The sequence below is a fragment of the Corapipo altera genome, unplaced genomic scaffold (assembly GCF_003945725.1).
Source record: "Corapipo altera isolate COAL_440 unplaced genomic scaffold, ASM394572v1 58, whole genome shotgun sequence".
Classification (NCBI taxonomy): Eukaryota; Metazoa; Chordata; class Aves; order Passeriformes; family Pipridae; genus Corapipo; species Corapipo altera.
In genome coordinates, this window is record NW_020884898.1 from 10,886,680 (window position 1) to 10,904,959 (window position 18,280).

The following is an 18,280-nucleotide window of genomic DNA, read 5'->3' on the forward strand; positions in this document are numbered from 1 at the left end:
CTTTGACCTCTCTTCCAAAGGGCACAGAAATTAACTCCAAGTTAATGGCAATTAAAGCAACGTGGATTCCCTTCCTGATTTCTACTAGAAAATCAATTGTGGTCCTGGAAGAGCATGCCATAGAGTACCTCTTTCTATTAGTTTTACTTACAGCCCTTCCTCTTTCAGCACGGGGTGCACCTATAGTTGGTTCCATGGCCATTAAAAACAGGGGAAAATCAGATAAAAGGAGCCACTGCTGTCTCCCTTCTTTTCTTTGTTACAAGTACTCACTCAGTTCCATTCTCCCTTACTGCATCAGAACTGGAAGCCACTGCGCCTTTGGAAGAGGCAAGACAAAAGAGGAGAGCATGGGAAAGGACAGCTGCAGCTCCCAGGCCCTAGTATTAGTAGAGCTCATCAGGATGGCCAGTGTAGACTGACAGATGACACCAGTACTGGTGTACTGCCTTTTTATCCATTAGCAGACCTAGTCTGTCAGCGTTCTTCTGCGGGACCTATTTTGCTTGCGGGAAGCCCGTTTTGTTTCTTGCCCAGAACGACTGAAAGCAAGCCAAGCTCTAGCACAGTTTTAACAGTCTGTTTGCAGAAGCAGACGGTCATCAGTACTAAATATTGACATGGTGCTGAAAGAGAGAAAGCTTAATAAAACCCCTGAGATCATCAGCAGTGTGATAGCAATGTGATGCAGTGCATCGCGGTCCTTCCCGAGTAACTCAGCCCAGCTCTGAACACCATCAAGGGCCTGAAGCTGCATCTTGGCTGGGGCAGTGCTGGGCAGAGCCAGTCCCTGAGGGAGTGGGGCACGGAGGGCATGCTCAGCCCAACAGGCTCTCCGTGAGGGATCTCCATTGGCAGCTTGGCTCTGGGTCACCTGCAAAGAGGTGTCTGTGGAGCAAAACTGGAAGTGTCAGAATTCTCACATCTGTTTTGGCCAGTGACCCTGTTTGGTGGCTTTAGGCTGAAGCCAGCAAGCTGGTCCGTTGAAAGAAGCAAGTGGTAAATCTAACCATTGCTGAATTATAGAAAATAAATATGTCCTGTTTTCACAGCAAGGCATAATGATACAATACTTTTCATAATTTCCTCTGAATGACCATTTCAGTGTTTTATTGAAATATTCGACTACCTTTATATGTGTGTGATAGACTTTCATAATTGAGAGTCATAGTGTTTATATCTTTTTTGTCTCAGTAGAATAGCTTCTCTTGCAGCTCCTCAGCACACATAGAGGCATCTGGTAATATTCCATAAACATTTCAAGGATTGAGCTATATAAATGCTTTTACCGGAAAAGATGGATAATATTTCACGAATTTCAAAACTGCAGATGTGGGCAGTTTATATCAAATGTACATAGAATCAATATTCATGGGGGTTTTTTTTGCAGAAAAATATGTTCTGCATTTCCTAATTTTAAAACTAACTATTTTTGACAAGGGGAGATTTAAAGTAGAGAAGTGCTGGTCCTAGAATAATATACTTTAGCATTTCCTGAATTTCCATTCAGATTTTTATGATCATTTGTTTTCCAGCCAGACATCAAGCTTTTTCTTTTGAAAAAGTTCCGTTTTGGAGAAGGGGGGGGGGGGGGGGGGGGAAGAAAGGAAGCATCTACTGGAATTCACAGTTTTCTAATGTAATGTACTATTTAAGATCCTATATAGTAATTTTTGATGCATGTCACTTTAGTTGGGATTCTACGTAATAATTACTTCTTATGGGTTAATGTTAAGAATTTGTCATGCATATTGTACGTGAAAAAAAATAGCATCTGCTGCTGTGATTGCTTAGAGTTTGCAGTTAACTATGTGTTTTTCTGCTTTGTGTCAAAGCTGGTGCGCTTAGAATTTGTATGGATTGTTTTCCCCATGAAATAATTTCTGGAAAATACACTTTATATTTGATTTCAAATTTGGAAACTCTAACATTCAGGGAAAACAAATGAGTTAAGTAAGAATTTTTGGCATGCTGACGGCAATGAGAGAAGAAACTGTCTTCTGATGTTGTAGCATATTTTGTATTTGGATTTGTCATTTGGAAAAAGCTATTTATTGATTGCTTGATTTATTTTTTAAGAGTTTCCTATAATCCATTTTCTCATTATTGTATCCTGTCTGTAATTATGTGAAAACAAACCAACAAGTATGTATATTGTATATAAAAAAAGAGCTCTGGATTTACATCTGTTAGATTACTTGAGAGTGTGCTGTAGATCTATCTTTTCAAATATGTGTTTGCAAAATGGCTATGGATTTACTCTCTAGAAACACTAGGTGTGCACTGCTACTCCTTAAAGTTCTTCTACTGTGGATAATTCTTTTGAGGTCCATTACTTCCCCCCCCCCAATTTTCATTTGCAGTCCTTGCTTCCTGTTTGTGTTACAGAATCCATAATAACCACATTCCTTTGAATTTCTTTCCTGCAGGAGGCCGTAATGAAGTTGTCATCACTGAAAATAACAACAGCATAACTGAGCAAATCACTGATGTTGTCAAACAGCCTGCCTTTATAGCTGGCATCGGTGGGGCATGTTGGGTGATTCTGATGGGTTTCAGCATCTGGCTCTACTGGCGAAGAAAGAAGAGGAAGGGGCTCAGCAATTATGCTGGTAAGAACAGGAGCTTTATTACCATCTCATCAGGTTTGGTTGTGAAGAGAACAGTTAAACCTACTTAAAAAACACGTTTAACTTCTAGCAAAAGTGTCCTGGGTGAATTCTGTATGCTTGTTTTTAATGTATGCTGTGAAACTGCTGTTGTATGAGAAGCTTTAAATGCACTGCTCGGTACCACATTTCATCATTATCATAAGACAGTATTTTTACATCTCCAGCACATTTAGCATTAAAGGAAAAAAAAAAGCACAAGGAAGACTAACTTTACCTCTTGTTCCTTGCTCAGAAGGCACTCTGTTAACAGTGCAGCTCTACTCATATGTTCAAATATGAACTAGACTAGACCCTCATAAGGAAGGTTAGAGAGTATTTGGTCTTTTCCTTAATTCCCATGCATTTCCATGTCTCTGAAGCCATGTGCATGGGAAATAAAAGGAGGTACTTAATCAGTGACTTCATACCTATAGCTGGAAGAGGAGAGTGATGTGTTAGACAGAGAAGTGTGGTCAAAATTTACCTATGGCAGAAACCATAAAAAGTTTTGTCTTTGAGGTAGAACATCTTGGAATGTCCTCTTGTACCAAATGTTTGTTCCGGTTACAAATTAGTTTTTGAAAACTACATTTGGAAAAATAAATACACTTGCCAAATGAAAATATTTTCATCTTTCCCCAACTTCCTTGTTTTGTGTATTCAGCATTTCAGGATTCTTATAAATTTTTAGGCAGTCAGATGAATGCCCATAAATCTGAAGGTCACTCTGAAGCCTAATTTAACACACAAAAACTCCCCTGTTCTTCAGGTATTGGGACAGGTTCTCTAGAAATGCTTATTAACATTTAAAAATAGAAAAAAATTTCTTTTTAAGCAAGATTTGCCCAGTTGAGGACACAGCATACTTAATGTCGACATTTTATCACACTGAAGTTACACAAGCGCTCTTCTGTAACAAGTTATCACATATGAACCTGAGGACACAGGTTCCCTTAGTGGCTGAGCATCTCTAACTCCTTGCCAAAAACCCACATTCATTCACAGCCGAAATGTCCTTCTCAGCTTAGCATTGGCCATCATGAGACTCCTCAGTGTCCTGCCTGGGCTCACTAAACCAGAAGGAAACTATTCCGTGCTATTTTTCAATCCTTCCTGCTGGATTTGTTTTCCACTGACTTAGTGAAACAGGGCAGGTCAAGAAAATGTGAAGTGAGCAGTGGAGGACAAGAGGAAGGAGAGCGGTGGCTTTTGGACCATCTTGGTTTCTGGGGAACCTCATCTTGTGTCACCATGTGACCTCTGACGTTCACAGGTTGTGCATTCTCGATTTGGTTTTTTTTTTTTTTCTTTTCTTTAACAGCAGTGACTTTTACTCTCTGAGAGGTAGGGTGTTGTTAACTGAGAAACTAATATCTCTTTCACACACTTATAGATGTATTTCTATGAAATATCATTCTAGATCCCAAGATTTTTCATACTAAGGGACAGTTGGGCTGTTATTCCTCTTACAAGAGAGTCTTACGTAGAGTTTTGGACACAAGCTAAAATTAGTCTTTTCTTAAAAAGGAGAATTATTAGCCCTGTATGTGAGTTGACATATTGGGGGGGGGAGCAGGGGAGAATTGAGAGCAGTTTTTTATACATTTAAATACATAGCTGTAAGTAATTATAATAGTCATAATAAACTGTGTCTCCTGCAACTCATTCCTTCTCATGAAGTTTGCTGCATCTAAGTGTGATGTGAACATTGCATCATGAAATCGTGTATGCTGTCAGCAAGGAATGTAGATAACAGATCATGCTTCAAAATTCATCCTAATGTTTTCAGTTTGGAGAACAGCATGTCCACACAGAGAGTCTTCAAACGTGACTGTTGAAACTCACTGCTCATCTTTCCGACCATCGTCTCTCATTGGCTGCTGGCTGGTTAGTGCTTTAAGCTCAGCTGTAATGTCCTGCTCATGATATTCAACCCCAACTTGAGTAAACTCCAGAGGAAACTCGTGCCCTGCAATAAGCGCTTTTTCTCGGGGTGTGTAACTCACAATGTGTCTGCTTTCTTGTTTTGCAGTTCAGTCCTTCACCTTCACCCCTGCAGGTACTGTCCATTAGTCTGTCTCTTACTTCACCAACACATCAGTGCAAACATTAGCTATCTAAGTGTTTATGAACATGTGAGATATGCAGAATCAAAACCCAATACAAGGAGAAATACTTCAGCTGCCTATCTGTGATAAAAATGTAGTATTTATTTCCCTAGTGATCCAAGGGAAACATAATAAAATCTACCACCATTAATGTCTCTGTCATTGTAATTCTGCATACTTACTCATTTAATTCCTTGAAATAATGCAGCTTTGAAAGTAATTTGCAGGACAAGATGCTTGAACTAGCTTACCATAAACAAGCATTAGTCATATATAACTGAATTTTGATTTTAAAGCTAAAGTATCTGGAACATTTTTGCAGTAATGGAACTTGCTTCCACTTTAGCTCTTAGTTATGCATATGTTTGCTTTACTGTGAGGTGTTCAGATCTTCAGGCAATCTAGTGATTAACTGATGCACTCATTTCCTTTACGGGGATTTTGGAATTGAAGTATTTTGGTTTTTTCTGACTACCCAGTTCAAAGCTGGTATCCTGGTTTTCATATCTTAAAAAAAATAGCATACGGCAGACCATTATCATAAACACAATTAAAGATATGTGAAGGATAAACGAAGTGTGGATGAAACAGCAGGTTGCAAACAGCTTGTTCAACATATGGATGTTGAGTATAGAATTAATACTCAACATTAATTGAAAATAATAGAGTATAGAATTAATACTAATAATTGATACAAATAAATAGCTTCTGCTCTCATACCTAATCACAGCATTTGAAAACTTAAAAATAATTGTATCTGAGTGTTACAGTGTAAAAGACCAATAAATCTCATCATTTTCCAGCAGAAGTCTGTAAAGTTTTCTATGTGTAGTTTGGCCCCTCAGTTTCATTTACCAAAGCTGTCTCCTCTCCTGTCCTCTCTGCCATCCGTGTGATAGAGTCCAGTCTTCCCACTGCACTGCTGAACCAGTCCTCATGCTCAGGCAGCTGCTTTCTCACTCTTGCTTGTCTTCAGCCACAGCTTGTGTGTTTACCTTAGCAGCAAAGGGCAAATGACTGTCAGGACAGGGGAGTGAAGGTGTTGGCATATGCCCCAAGGGCCTGTGACATTGTGAGGGAGAAGTGTCCTTGTGGAAAAGCCCTGGGGACTCAGGATTGCTCCTCTAGCTCCCAGGCAGGTATGGCCAAGTTAGTGCAAGTAGTGGCACAACACTTCCTAACCTAAATGCTTTACTGGCTTTTCTTTGAGAGACAATGTAGGGTTTTTTCCAAAATTAAATAATTCATCTTTGCATTCGGTTCCTATAACTATGCTACTGTCAGCTGTCTTTAAACACAACTTTCCATGGTGTTTGTAGCATACATTGACATGTGCGTTGTGCTGGAGCCACAGTGACTGTGCATGATTTAATGCTCTTGATCCACATGTGCTGGGTAACTAGGATATGTCAGAGGCACTGCCAAAAATGTGCTTTTTTAAAGGTAGTTCTGACATCTTGTGGACTTCGTAGGACTAAAACTGCCCATAGTTTTGTTTCCTGGCCCGTCATCATTTCTGGAGGCACTGAGAACCTAAGTCATCCAGTAGTCAAATCCAAGAAAACAATCGTTAATTTAAAAAAAAGTCTTCCTTTTTTTTTTTTACATAGTCCATATTTTTTATCTTTATATCCAGAGTTCCATAAGAAACTTTGTTAATTCTCTAGTATTTGAATTTACCATTGGTAATATATAATTTAGACAAACGTATCTGAGCTTCTGGGAGTTAGTCACTCACAACTGTGAGTTGTTCCCTTCAAAGTTATGATTCATAAATGGTTTGGTTTTAGATATAATTATTTAGAGAGAGGTATGTAGCTTTCAGAATCCCATCAGAGACAGCTGTCAATGAAGTTTTACTAAAGATGAATTTATCCTAATACACTCAGATTTTAGAAGGTGCACAACTTTTGTTCAGACATCTGCTTTAAATCCTTCAGAGAGTTGCAGAACATGCACATTTGATTGTATGATAAAGAGAATTGAATCTTTTAATGGAACATCCATATACTTACTTTATTTCACACACAAAACAAAACCCCCATTATTTCTGATGTGAATACTTTTTGGTTTGTTTTTTTTTCAGCTGTATTTGCCTGTGTGTAGAACTTAGAACACAAAATAGTTGTTCAAAAGTCTGGATCCTGCAGTTTTATAATTACCTGTAAAAATATTCTTTCAGGTAATTTTCAGATTATGGGTCATTCACTAGGATCATTTGTTATTTGTATTCTGTTATTAGGAGCCTAAGATGTATAATTTCTGCAGTGAGACTAAACTACTGTAACACTCCATGTAGGAGAAGAGCAAACAGCAAATGTCAGGCAATTGGTAACGGTTTCTGTCAGAGAAGAATAACTGATTTAGTTAAATTCATTAAGCTTTCTGTCTTTGTGAATATTTTCATAAGCACTGAGAGATTGCTCAGATGGTCACAAGTAAAATGACATTGAAAGTTGTAGCTAAATCTTTTTGGTTATTTTCAGTTGAACTGACTCCAGTGGTTACTGAGCCACAATTCTGTACATCACTATTCTTGCACTTCCCTTTCCCCCAGCATGGCTCATCAGGCATTGATTCTCAGTAGTATCAATACTGCAAGACATATGATTAGCTAGTATGTTTGTTAGATTACAATTGATAAGTAGTAGTGTCATCATCTGCAGCTGTACCAGAACTATACATTGTTGTGACCATGACATACTATCAGCAACCCCAAATCTGGCACAGAAACAGTAAATACAAGTGTTACTACTTTTCAGCCATCACTTCGGTAATAAAAAGATAGATACTTTTCTGAGTTTCTGTGAAAGCTAAAGTACTACTGTACTGGGGTTTTTATGGTGTTTTTCTGGTTACACTTTACTTGGACAATTGCCTGGATATAAACATGCATGATGGGCTTGCACGAGATACAAAGATAGATGGCACAAAAGAGATGTCTGAACACTTCTTGTATAACAGATGAATTATTTCAATGCTGTATTAGAGTGACAAAACAAAATTTGTTTATTTATCTCCTTATCTTTCCTGTGCCCTCAAACTTGTGCCAATACCCACTCACTTGAATACTCAGGTGTTTTCAAGTGTCTAGGCCATCAGCCATGCAAAAAAAGGTAAATATGTATTTTCACTTATGAGTAGATAAGCTTATTTAGTGACTAGTGCTCCTTGGGATTAAAGATTTCACAGAACTGAACAAACAAAAACCAAATTAAAAATAGATAGAGAATCAGGAAATGCTACACATTTTATGTGCAACTCCTGAAACTGTTAAATGTGGATAAACTGTATGACAGAATCATCCAAAGGTAGACAGAAGATTTGATGGAATTTTTATGTGCTGATTATCTGTTCTGAGTTAATGCTTATTAAAAGAGGATTAATCTACATTCATATTTGAGAAACAGCTTATCAGAAAAAGGAATGAGACTTGGCTGGCAACATTAAAGTTTTCATTTGCAGTAGGAAAATGTGGCCTACTAGAGATAGGCATACAGAAAGCTTTCTAAAGCTTTCTAAAGCTTTCTTGCCTCAGAATGGTGACTTACTATACATTCATATTTTTCCAGCTCTAGCAGGCATGAAGATTAAGTTTAACCTTGTCAGATAATATTAGTAAATGGTTTTGGTACCTCCTTATATATTTAATAAAAAGCATCTGAAAAGCTCCTTAACATATGCTGGTTTTCATACAAATATATACAGTATAATTTCCTGAAATATTTATGCATTTAAAATGCACTTTGGATTATATTTCTGCATTTTTACAGTCCTTGAAGTATAAGCTGGTGGGGATTCCTTCCAAATCTCTCTATGCAGGGGTTATTTTTTCATCTTCTTCTGAAAACCAATCTCATCCCTGCAGGTCTTCAGCTTTTCTAAGAACATATATCAGATGCAAAGAGCTGTTTTGCTTCCTTGGTGATAAAAAGCAAGGGAGATGGGTGGGTCAGTGATAGGGACATCCTTCCCTTCCTCCTCTTGCATTGCCCCTTGAAATTGCTCTGCTGCTTTTTGAAGTGGAGGCAGGATAAATAAAGCCAGCTGTCTGTGTGTTTTATTTTCACAGTGACATCTACAAGCCTGCATTGCATTAAGTCTGCTTCTATTCAGGCGTTTAGACTTGTTTTGTAATTGCAGAAATCAAACTGCAGGCAAAAATGCTGACAAAATGTATGGCAGGGATGATAAACATAGTACTTGTGTTGGCAGCCTGACCGTATCTTCTGTTGTTAGCTGTCTTTCCTTTCACAACACTGATGCTAAAAGAAAGGCACCTTCTCTATCGAGCCTTAGGTAGCCCATTCATGGATGGCATCAGGAATAGGTTTTGTTGTTTTTTTTCTCTGTAGCATCCTGGTGACATGTCCACACTTTGAGAGGAATTTTGGCATGCTTAATTAATATTCCAGAACCTTTTCCACCAAGCATAGTAAATAACTAAAATACTTCCTTGTTTGTTTTCTCACTTCATACATTGGTATACAGGGTGGAGGGTAAATGAAAGAACCTGTATTCCTTCCCAGTTCCATACACATCACATAAGCACAGTCTTCCCCAGGAAAAACAATGTCACTGCAAGATAAGTTCCTTTTTTTTTTTTAATAAACTAAGCTGAACCTTTCTTCTAAAAACAGTGCTTTTATTGGGAGGGTGTAAGATTAATGTAGGCAAAAAAAAAAGATAAACCAAAACAAGAAGTGGTTCCTACCACAAGGATACACAGGTAGAAGAAAAAGGAGCAAATGCTGTGATACTTGTCTCTTCTCAACAATCTCATATGCCACAGCCAACCTGTAGCAACTGTGGCTCTAGCAAAGAGATTTCGGTGCCATGTCTTCCCAATATGTTTCTCACAGCTTGCCTTGGAGTTCTCCCATCCCTGACTACCCAGAAAATAAAATGTGTCAGGCAAACATTGCTGCAATCTCCTACTAGCTCCTCCATTTTAGATTTGCTCTATAAATGTACACAAGGCATATAAGTATTTTGAAGACCACAAATACTGTTGGGATTTTTTTTTCCATATGATATGCAAGGTCAAAATCTCACACACCTGTATGTGCTACATGAGTGGTGACAAAATAACTTCAGAATTATTTCTGGTGGATGATAATCTGAAAAAGAGCATTAATCCCAAGCATTTTTTAGAAAATATGTTTTACTGGAATTCCCTTAAATCTGTAAACTTTATTATTATGGGTTGTTACCGAATTAGCCTTTGTTTCTCATTCTCGTTATATCTTGTCACTTTGACAAATGCAGAAAGTTGAAGAAATCAAGTACTAAATTTGAAGGGGAGGAGGAGAAAGGAAGCAACATCTAATGTACTTTTGACCAAGATACTTTGAAACAGCCAGGCAGTGCCCACATTTTTGTATATTCATGATAGTTACAGCACTTCAGATTATTTACTTTTAAACAACGAGTGATACAATCATTTGACAGCCTGTTAGAGAAAGTAGCGTTGGCTCTAAAATTAATTACCTGCAGTGTATTACCATGTCTCGTTTTTCAATAGCAGACTTTTATTTAATACTTTTCATACTTGCATTTTGATTTTCTTCTCATTAATTGGTTTGATTACATCCTTTCAAAATTCAGCTGTAAACCATTTTGATGTGACATATGACTGCAGTGATTTTCTGATATTGATATTAGTCTGCTCTGCAGTGAAGGATAATTAATCACCCTACCCAAGCACTCTTCCAGCAGAGCTTCCAGAAGGGCCAGTTTTGTCCCCTTTGCTGAATCTAGACTCTGAAATTATCTTAGGAGTTAATAAAGTGACAAGCATTCTATAAGGTATCAGAAGTATTTTCACAGTGGATTTATGCCATTGCTAATTCTTTTAATGATCACAGAATTCCTATTGGGTGTAGTAATTTTGTCTGATTAGAGTAGTGTATAATAGCCTAATTCTGAATTAGTGTAGTTTGGACTAATACTTGGAAAATCTTGCAAATATTCTGGGAGCTGTAATATAACTATGGGAATGTATGTCTTACAAAGGTAAATAGTATTTCCAAACCAAACCTTATTTCAAAATAATCTGGCCACAGACTTTTCCATTCCTCTCTGAAATTCAAACCCTCATCTTGTCAGAGGCCTGTAAGGATGCAGATGTCCAGGACATTGATATAATTTAATAGTCTGCCTTATCTATGCTTGACAATAAATAATGGGATATTGCCACTGAGGACCAGAGTAGTCTGTTGGCCTTGACTCAAAATATTTGCCAGTGCTTCAAAAAGGAGCATCAAATGTTGTCAATTAACACCTCACCAGTAATGCGGGTTCACCTGTATTGCCCTGGAATGTAATCCTGTTAATAAGATAGATAAGGGAGAGGCTGTTTTTTGTCAAACATCCATGAATGGAGACATAAAAACAACTGCCTCCCTCTATGTCCTTAGCATCCCCCATGGATGGAAGACTGGAAACACTTTTTCTTCCCGGTGACACTGGCGTGTATGCATTTATGTGTGGCTGCTAGTTCTTAAACTCTTCTTCTGATGGAAATGGTGTAGCCATATGATTTTTTTTCCATCCCTTCATCTGTAACAGAGCTGCCACCTCTTTCCCAGGACTGTTTGTCCTGAGAAATGGCATATTTGTGTGGTGACATTATATTACTGCATTACGACATGATGTTATTAACTCACTGGTGCATTGTCATTATGTACTGAAGCAAAAGCATGCCAAGAAACAATTTCATCACATGGCTCAGTCTTGCAAGGCAAAGCCATATGAAGGGACCTGTGGTAAATTCAGGCCTTTTGCCCAGATGGCTGGTTTGCCTTGCAAGCTACAGAGCAAGTTGGTGTCAGTCAGTAACGTGCAGTGAAATCCTGAACAAACTGTAACCCCGATGTGCTTGATCCTGTTCTTATAATTTCTGTACTTTATTGAGTGATGATGCCAAGAAACCTCCTATCTTGGACACTGAGCAGTTTGAATTGTTACTTTTAATTATTACTAATTGATTTTTTTCCCTGTCTTATATGTATGTGCTTGTGTGTGTGTGTATGTTTGTTTGTTTTGTTTTCTCCCAACCAAAACACAGTCACTTTCCAAAGAGGAGATGGAGGACTAATGAGCAATGGAAGGTATGTTTCTTTGTATAAAGGTCTCTCCATTATTTTTAAAATTAGGGATCTGAAACATGCTATAGGTGATGCATTTGGGTCATAACAGATCGTTGGGAAAACTGACAACACTAGGAGGAGTTAAGTAGCTTACCACAGGGTTTAATGACCTATTTGTTGTGCACTTTGTAGGAATCGAGCCCAGATGTTTCATATCTCCCAGATGCCTTGGAAGAAATGAGTAGTAAATATCACAAAGAATGTGTTCATTTGTTATCAGGATGTTTATTGCATTAATTAGACATTAGCAAATGAAGTTGCTGTTGTTTAAGACTCCTTATTGGCTCCCCCTAAATTGCTGTGAGTGAACAATTACAGTTAATCGATCATGAAATAAATGATTCATGGATGATGAATAGGCTGTAGATTGATAGGACTGGATTCCACAACTTTGGCTACTCAATTGAAATTGATAAAAGCTGATAACGGGCCCATATATCCTCATCTATTTTCCCTTTGCCAATATGGAGATTGTAATTAGGCCCTGGTAATAACTTCCAATCTCCTGTTTAATCGATATTTTAGCAAAAAGAGATTAGGCCTAATGAGAGCAAGTAGATGTGGCGAGAACATGGCTGGGCCTTCTTATTGTTGTTTCCATGGAAACTGATGTTTCTCTTAGGGATTGTGCCAGGCAGGGGTCTATAAAGTACAACGATCGGAGATGTTGCTCCAACTTCATGAGTGCTTTAATAACCTAGAAAAGCTGCAGAACTGCGGATGGCTTTTTGTTTTCATTTGGGGAAAGGGGGGTGTCTGCAGGAAATTATTTGTTTTCCCTGTTAAATACAAATACAAACAATCCACCTGCCTTGCTAAATTTCTGTTTATCCTGGGGTGAGGGAGATATGGCACCTTATGGCCCGAGTGTGCCTTCTCTTTCACATGCTCGCTGTTTAATACTGCTCTCAAAGCTGGGAATTACAGGGATATAAAAGCCATGCCGTAGTGGCAGATAGAGATAGCTGTGGACTTTCCATTAATCCTACTCAAACCTGTTTGCCTCTAAACCATTCAAGAGTGCTCAAAGAAAGAGTTACCAGCCTGTAGATGACAGGCGTGCATTTGGGATGCAAGGGAAGGAAGAAATAGTAGCCCAAAGTCCTGGAAATGGCTGATATGGAGCAATCAGTTTGAGTGATGGCTCCCTTGAGGTGGTAATTTATCATGCAACCCTGTTGTAGGATCCCGTGATGGTGCTGCCTAACTCCTGTTTCACACAGACAACGGAGTTCATTTGGATTCTGGCAGAGTCACGACGGCTGCCTAGTCCCACTTCTACTGACAAAGTTGATTTGTATATAACCTTAATTAACTGCTCAAGGTCTTTAAATCATCCAAGGCTACACAATTTTAAATTGAAATAAATTAAAGTCTTCTAAATTGTTAGTTACCTGTGGTGTTAGGAGAACAGTGATACGGCTCGTTTGACCACTAGTTGTCTCACGGATGTTGTAATTTTAAATATATATGTATATATTTGTATGTATATCTCTTTTTCTTATTCTGCTTCAGTCGACCAGGTCTCTTGAATGCAAGTGACCCCAGTTATCCTTGGCTTGCAGACTCCTGGCCTGCCACAAGTCTGCCAGTAAACAACAGCACTAGTGGACCCAATGATCTTGGCAATTTTGGTCGTGGAGGTAGTTTTCCTTTTATTATTTCACCATGTAGTATACAACAGGCTCCCATTAGTTAACATTTATGATAAATACTGTGTAATGTTTTTATCCTTATAGTTCTATGTGTGATTCTAGATTTGATTGAAAATTTACTTTAAAATGTTAGTTTTGCTCTGTTGCTTTTTACTTCTTTAAAAGGTAGGTCTAGTTTTTAATTTACCCCACAGTGGTGAGACAGGGTTTGCTTATGATCTAAAGAGAAATGTATCTTGCTCAAAATCATTCCCTTTTGTGTGGAGATAAGCAATCTGATGGGCAGAGGAATATAGCCAGGGAAAAAAAGATGTCCATAAGGGCAGAGGAAAACTGGGGGGATGCTGGAAGAATGCTCCTTCAGCAGAACAGGAGAACATTGTTGCTGTCACCTTACCCATCCTCTTCCTACTGAGGGTCTACTCTCAGTCTCAAGCATAATCCATGAAGAATTATGGATTCTTCATGAATTACAGATTCTTCAAGAATTAATGAAAGTCACCAACTTTTCTTCATGTTGGAGGACAGAATATACAAAGGGGACCTATTTAGATTTTTTTAGGGGTTTACTTCCATTTTGAATTGAGGGAGGACCTTTGGGGAGATGAGGTAATGATTTATTGTTATGATCATGAATCTTTAGAGGAGTTATTTTCTTTGAAACATTTTATTCAAATGGGAATTTTAAGAATGGGAATTTTAAAAGTCACAGTAATATTCACATCTCTCTGTTAGTCCCTTGGTTTCTGTGATAGCACAGCTAGTTCTGCATAGTGGTGTTCAGAACAAGACTTTCTAGTGTAAATGAACATATAAATATTTTTAAGACATGAATAGGTAAACAAAAATCAAGAAAATCTTATATATCAAAAATGCATTAAAATGTAAAAAAAAATCTATAAAACCATCAAATTGATAAATGTGAAAAGAATTCAGTTTTGAACTGTACCAGAACCTGCTTCTGAAAATCATCCCTCATATCAATTATACATTCCCATGCAAAGCCTCTTGCCTGTGGTTTGACTACTGTGACTTCAAATTACAACAAAACACACAAGATTTATATTCTATATAAAAATGTTGTAAAGCTCTTGTCATACAAAACTATTTAAAAGTAAGCAAAACTTTTGATAATATTTAGAAGGCAACTGAATATCTGCCAGGTTCTTTGTTGTGAATATCTTGAAAATAAAACCCTTCAGTACTTTTCCATCTTTTCTTAAGCTCACATAATACAGAAAAATTACCATTTTCTTTTAGCATTTGGCTCTACATGACAGAAATTGGAAGCATGTTTTGAAGTTTTTGGCCTCAGTGTGGTTGAGGCATAGGTCCAAATTTGTGCAAGAGATAAAACAGTTACATTTTGAAATTCAGCAGCTTAATTCCACCCATGATCTTTACAGATGAGCTCACAATTTTATTCTGGTTGATTTGGGACCACTTGTCCCTATCTGTTTCAGTAGTTGAGATTGGATGTTTCTGCATTAAAGATGAAAGTTAGATGTCTTTCAACATATATATATAGAATATTAACATTACAGAGAGAACTCCTACTGGTTAAAAGATCTATGATAATATAAAAGGTCTGTAAGCATTTTAAAAACAGTAAGGTGCCAATAAATCACTGGAAAGTCAGAAGCTGAGGCAAGCAGTTCTGACATTGCCCTTAAAAGTGAGATCCATGTTATGTCCCAGATAGGCATGTGAGAGCAAGGCTGTGAATGGGAAGCACAGGTTGGAGCTGGAGTCATGTAAGGCCACAAAATGGTACTGCATCTCCTGAGGCAGCAGGAAAGAACTTCCCTCTGGAAATACTTTGGCCCTATTTCATTTATCTCAAGAATTACAAAACAAGTTGGATTTTGGAGAGGTCTGGGGAAAGCATCCAGTGGGAAATGCATGTTCAACTTTGGTCTGAAATGTACACTGTGGGTTTTTTTGCTATGACAACTCAGTGGGAAAATCACACTTGACTTTTACTAGGTGATTATGGCACTTTCTAAAATGGCAATTTAATAGCTCTTTGAGTGCTTAATGCATACATCTCACTGAGGTCAAAAAAGTAATCCATGGTTGTACTGAAAATTCCCAGAATGTCTGGAGAACCTCAGCTTATTAGTAAGAAAGACTGAAAGTTCTTGGCTGGTGGAGATCTATACAACTTTCCTTTCAAGTGTGTGCAATGTATCGTTCTCCATTTTAAAATGACTGTATAGAGATGATACCTCTTCATTCTTGCCAGAAATGTGCTCTAAAAGACAGATGTATGTCTGAGTACTTGAGAGATGAACATTTAGATGGTTTTTACTTCCCTAAGTCTGCAAATCCAACACAGACAGGTTGAGCTGAATTTGCTTCACTTTATACATCAACAACAGAATTTATTTACTAAACTTCAAGCCATTATACTTTGACGAAACCAATTGTGGAAAGGAAAAATCTTCGTACTGTGGATGAAAGAAAGATGGACTGCATTTGTCTCTCACATCTCATGCTGTATTTGGACATAGATGCCTTTCTGTTTGTGTACAGCCCCTAGAAAGCACATTGCATGTGTGCAGATAGATGGTAATAAACCTACTTTTGAAATATGAGCTGTGGTTTGCATTAATTGTAATTTTTTTGCACTTACAACTTACCTGCAGTTATAAGTTAATACAATTAAGATCTTTTAAATACTTGATTGTGTCCATTTCCCTGTTGTCTGCAAAACCAGATCATGCTGATAGACCCAAATTTAATCTCTGTTTCTGCAGTGTCTCTGCTGAGCACTTGTTATTGCCGTATTTATTGTTAGTATTATGTTGCTGTCCTGAGACTGCAGATGTTATTAGGGTCCATATTAAAATATTCACTGTTGCACACATGAATGTAACAGAAAATAGTTCTGTGATCTAAATGTTCATCCCAGGGAAAAAAAATAACACACAACCAAATCACACCAAAACAAACAAACCAACCAAAACAATGGGAGGAGACAGTGGTGTCACAGCTCATTGCTGGATAAGTCTTTGAGACAGTGAGAGAACAGCTGTATTCCTTGAGGTTTCACAAAACCCCCATCTGAGTCTGAAACTGAGCCTAAACCCTTGTCTAAGTGCAAGAATCATCTTTTCTTTCTGGGGCTCAAGGTATATCCAAATTGGCTGTGATCTCTAGAATGGGACGTGAACATCCTCACTGTAGGAGTGAGCATTATCTCAAGTGTGATCTAACAGTTGGAATCCATATCTACCATCTGCCTGTAGAAAGAAAATGGAATATAAATGATGCTTTTAATTTTTTTTTTTTTAACAAGTACATCCCAGAATTGATTCAACTTTTCAGAGTCTAAACAAATTGTAAAAATAGTACCATTTGATATATTGACCTCTGAGATAGAGAAGGAAGAGGATTATCTGCTGGGCTGTGGTTCTCCTTGGAACATCATGCCAGTCATCATTAGATTCTTCACACATCAGTAATCTCAGTTTCTAGATCTAGTATGCCACCAACAAAGGTCACTTCAGTGCTTAGTAAGGAGAGAGATTGCCAATCTATCTGATTAAATATATAAACTACACTGTGTGATATGATTCAAAAGATGTAGAAAAGTCAACAGATATTTAGTTAAATGTGTTGTACTGTTCTTCAGGTAAATGTACTGGAGTATTTGAACACGTTGTGCTCCATTATTAACACTGCTTTGCCGTTTTGAGGGTCTGGTCACTTAAATCCCTTCAGAATAACAGATTTTCTTTCACATACCAGGAACAACTTGGTCTTGTCATGTTTTTCTTTGTGGAAAAGTAGAAATGTACTAGCTAATGTCAAAAAGAAAATTAGATAAGCTGATGCACAAAACTTCAAGAAAATCAAGGTGATGCCCTTAAAAAATTACTTTGAGGGCTTTGGCATCCATACAAGAGTTTTTCTACATATTTTCTCAGAACATTCCCTCTATGGTTTGTAAATTCTCTCCTTTCATCATTTCCCTGAAACCCAGACAGTTTCATTGGTTCTGACATAGAATGAACAATTGAAAACATTCTTTAGGAGAGAAATATTCCAAACTTCACTTTCAAACTGAAGGTATGGAGAAAAAAAAAAAAAAAAAGATGGTTTTAGGCAGTGAGACGTGAAGGACAAGTGGTAGGCCTGTCACAGATGCTGATAGCTTGGCGATGGTTGTACATCATCTTCCCTTCGTTGGCTCATGGACCTGTCTCAGCTGAAATGCAAACGTGCAAAATGACACATTTATTTCTCATCTTAAACCTTGATACTTTCAGGCTTCGTGTACATCAATGATTTGTTTCATTCCCCTGTGTTCACCACAGATGTGCTGCCACCAGTGCCAGGGCAAGGAGATAAAACTGCTACTATGCTTTCTGATGGAGCCATTTACAGCAGCATCGACTTCACCACGAAAACCAGTTACAACAGTTCCAGCCAAATAACGCAAGCTACACCATATGCCACCACCCAGATACTGCATTCCAACAGCATCCATGAGCTGGCTGTCGATTTACCTGATCCTCAGTGGAAAAGCTCAATTCAGCAAAAAAATGACCTGATGGGATTTGGTTACTCTCTCCCAGACCAAGGCAAAGGCAACAATGGTAATTACAGCTCTTATTTTCCAGAGACCTTGTCTTTGTACTGTATCATCTGTGCATGAATTAGAAAATTCTTTTTAGTTGTGTGAGATACCGTTCGTATTTACCTTAACT

At 37.9% G+C, this 18,280-nt stretch overlaps 1 protein-coding gene across 5 annotated transcripts in view; it reads left to right on the forward strand.

Moving 5' to 3' along the window:
- The window catches only part of ROBO2 (roundabout guidance receptor 2), a 1,057,727-nt gene that overhangs the window by 991,886 nt on the left and 47,561 nt on the right, over positions 1 to 18,280 (forward strand). For 4 of the 5 annotated variants that reach the window (XM_027648665.1, XM_027648666.1, XM_027648669.1 and 1 more), the window contains 5 exons: positions 2,430 to 2,612; positions 4,684 to 4,710; positions 11,829 to 11,871; positions 13,426 to 13,553; positions 17,888 to 18,169. In XM_027648665.1, coding sequence (XP_027504466.1) covers positions 2,430 to 2,612; positions 4,684 to 4,710; positions 11,829 to 11,871; positions 13,426 to 13,553; positions 17,888 to 18,169 — 663 coding nt within the window. The remainder of the gene's footprint in view (positions 1 to 2,429; positions 2,613 to 4,683; positions 4,711 to 11,828; positions 11,872 to 13,425; positions 13,554 to 17,887; positions 18,170 to 18,280) is intronic. The other variant, XM_027648667.1, reaches the window with a different exon arrangement.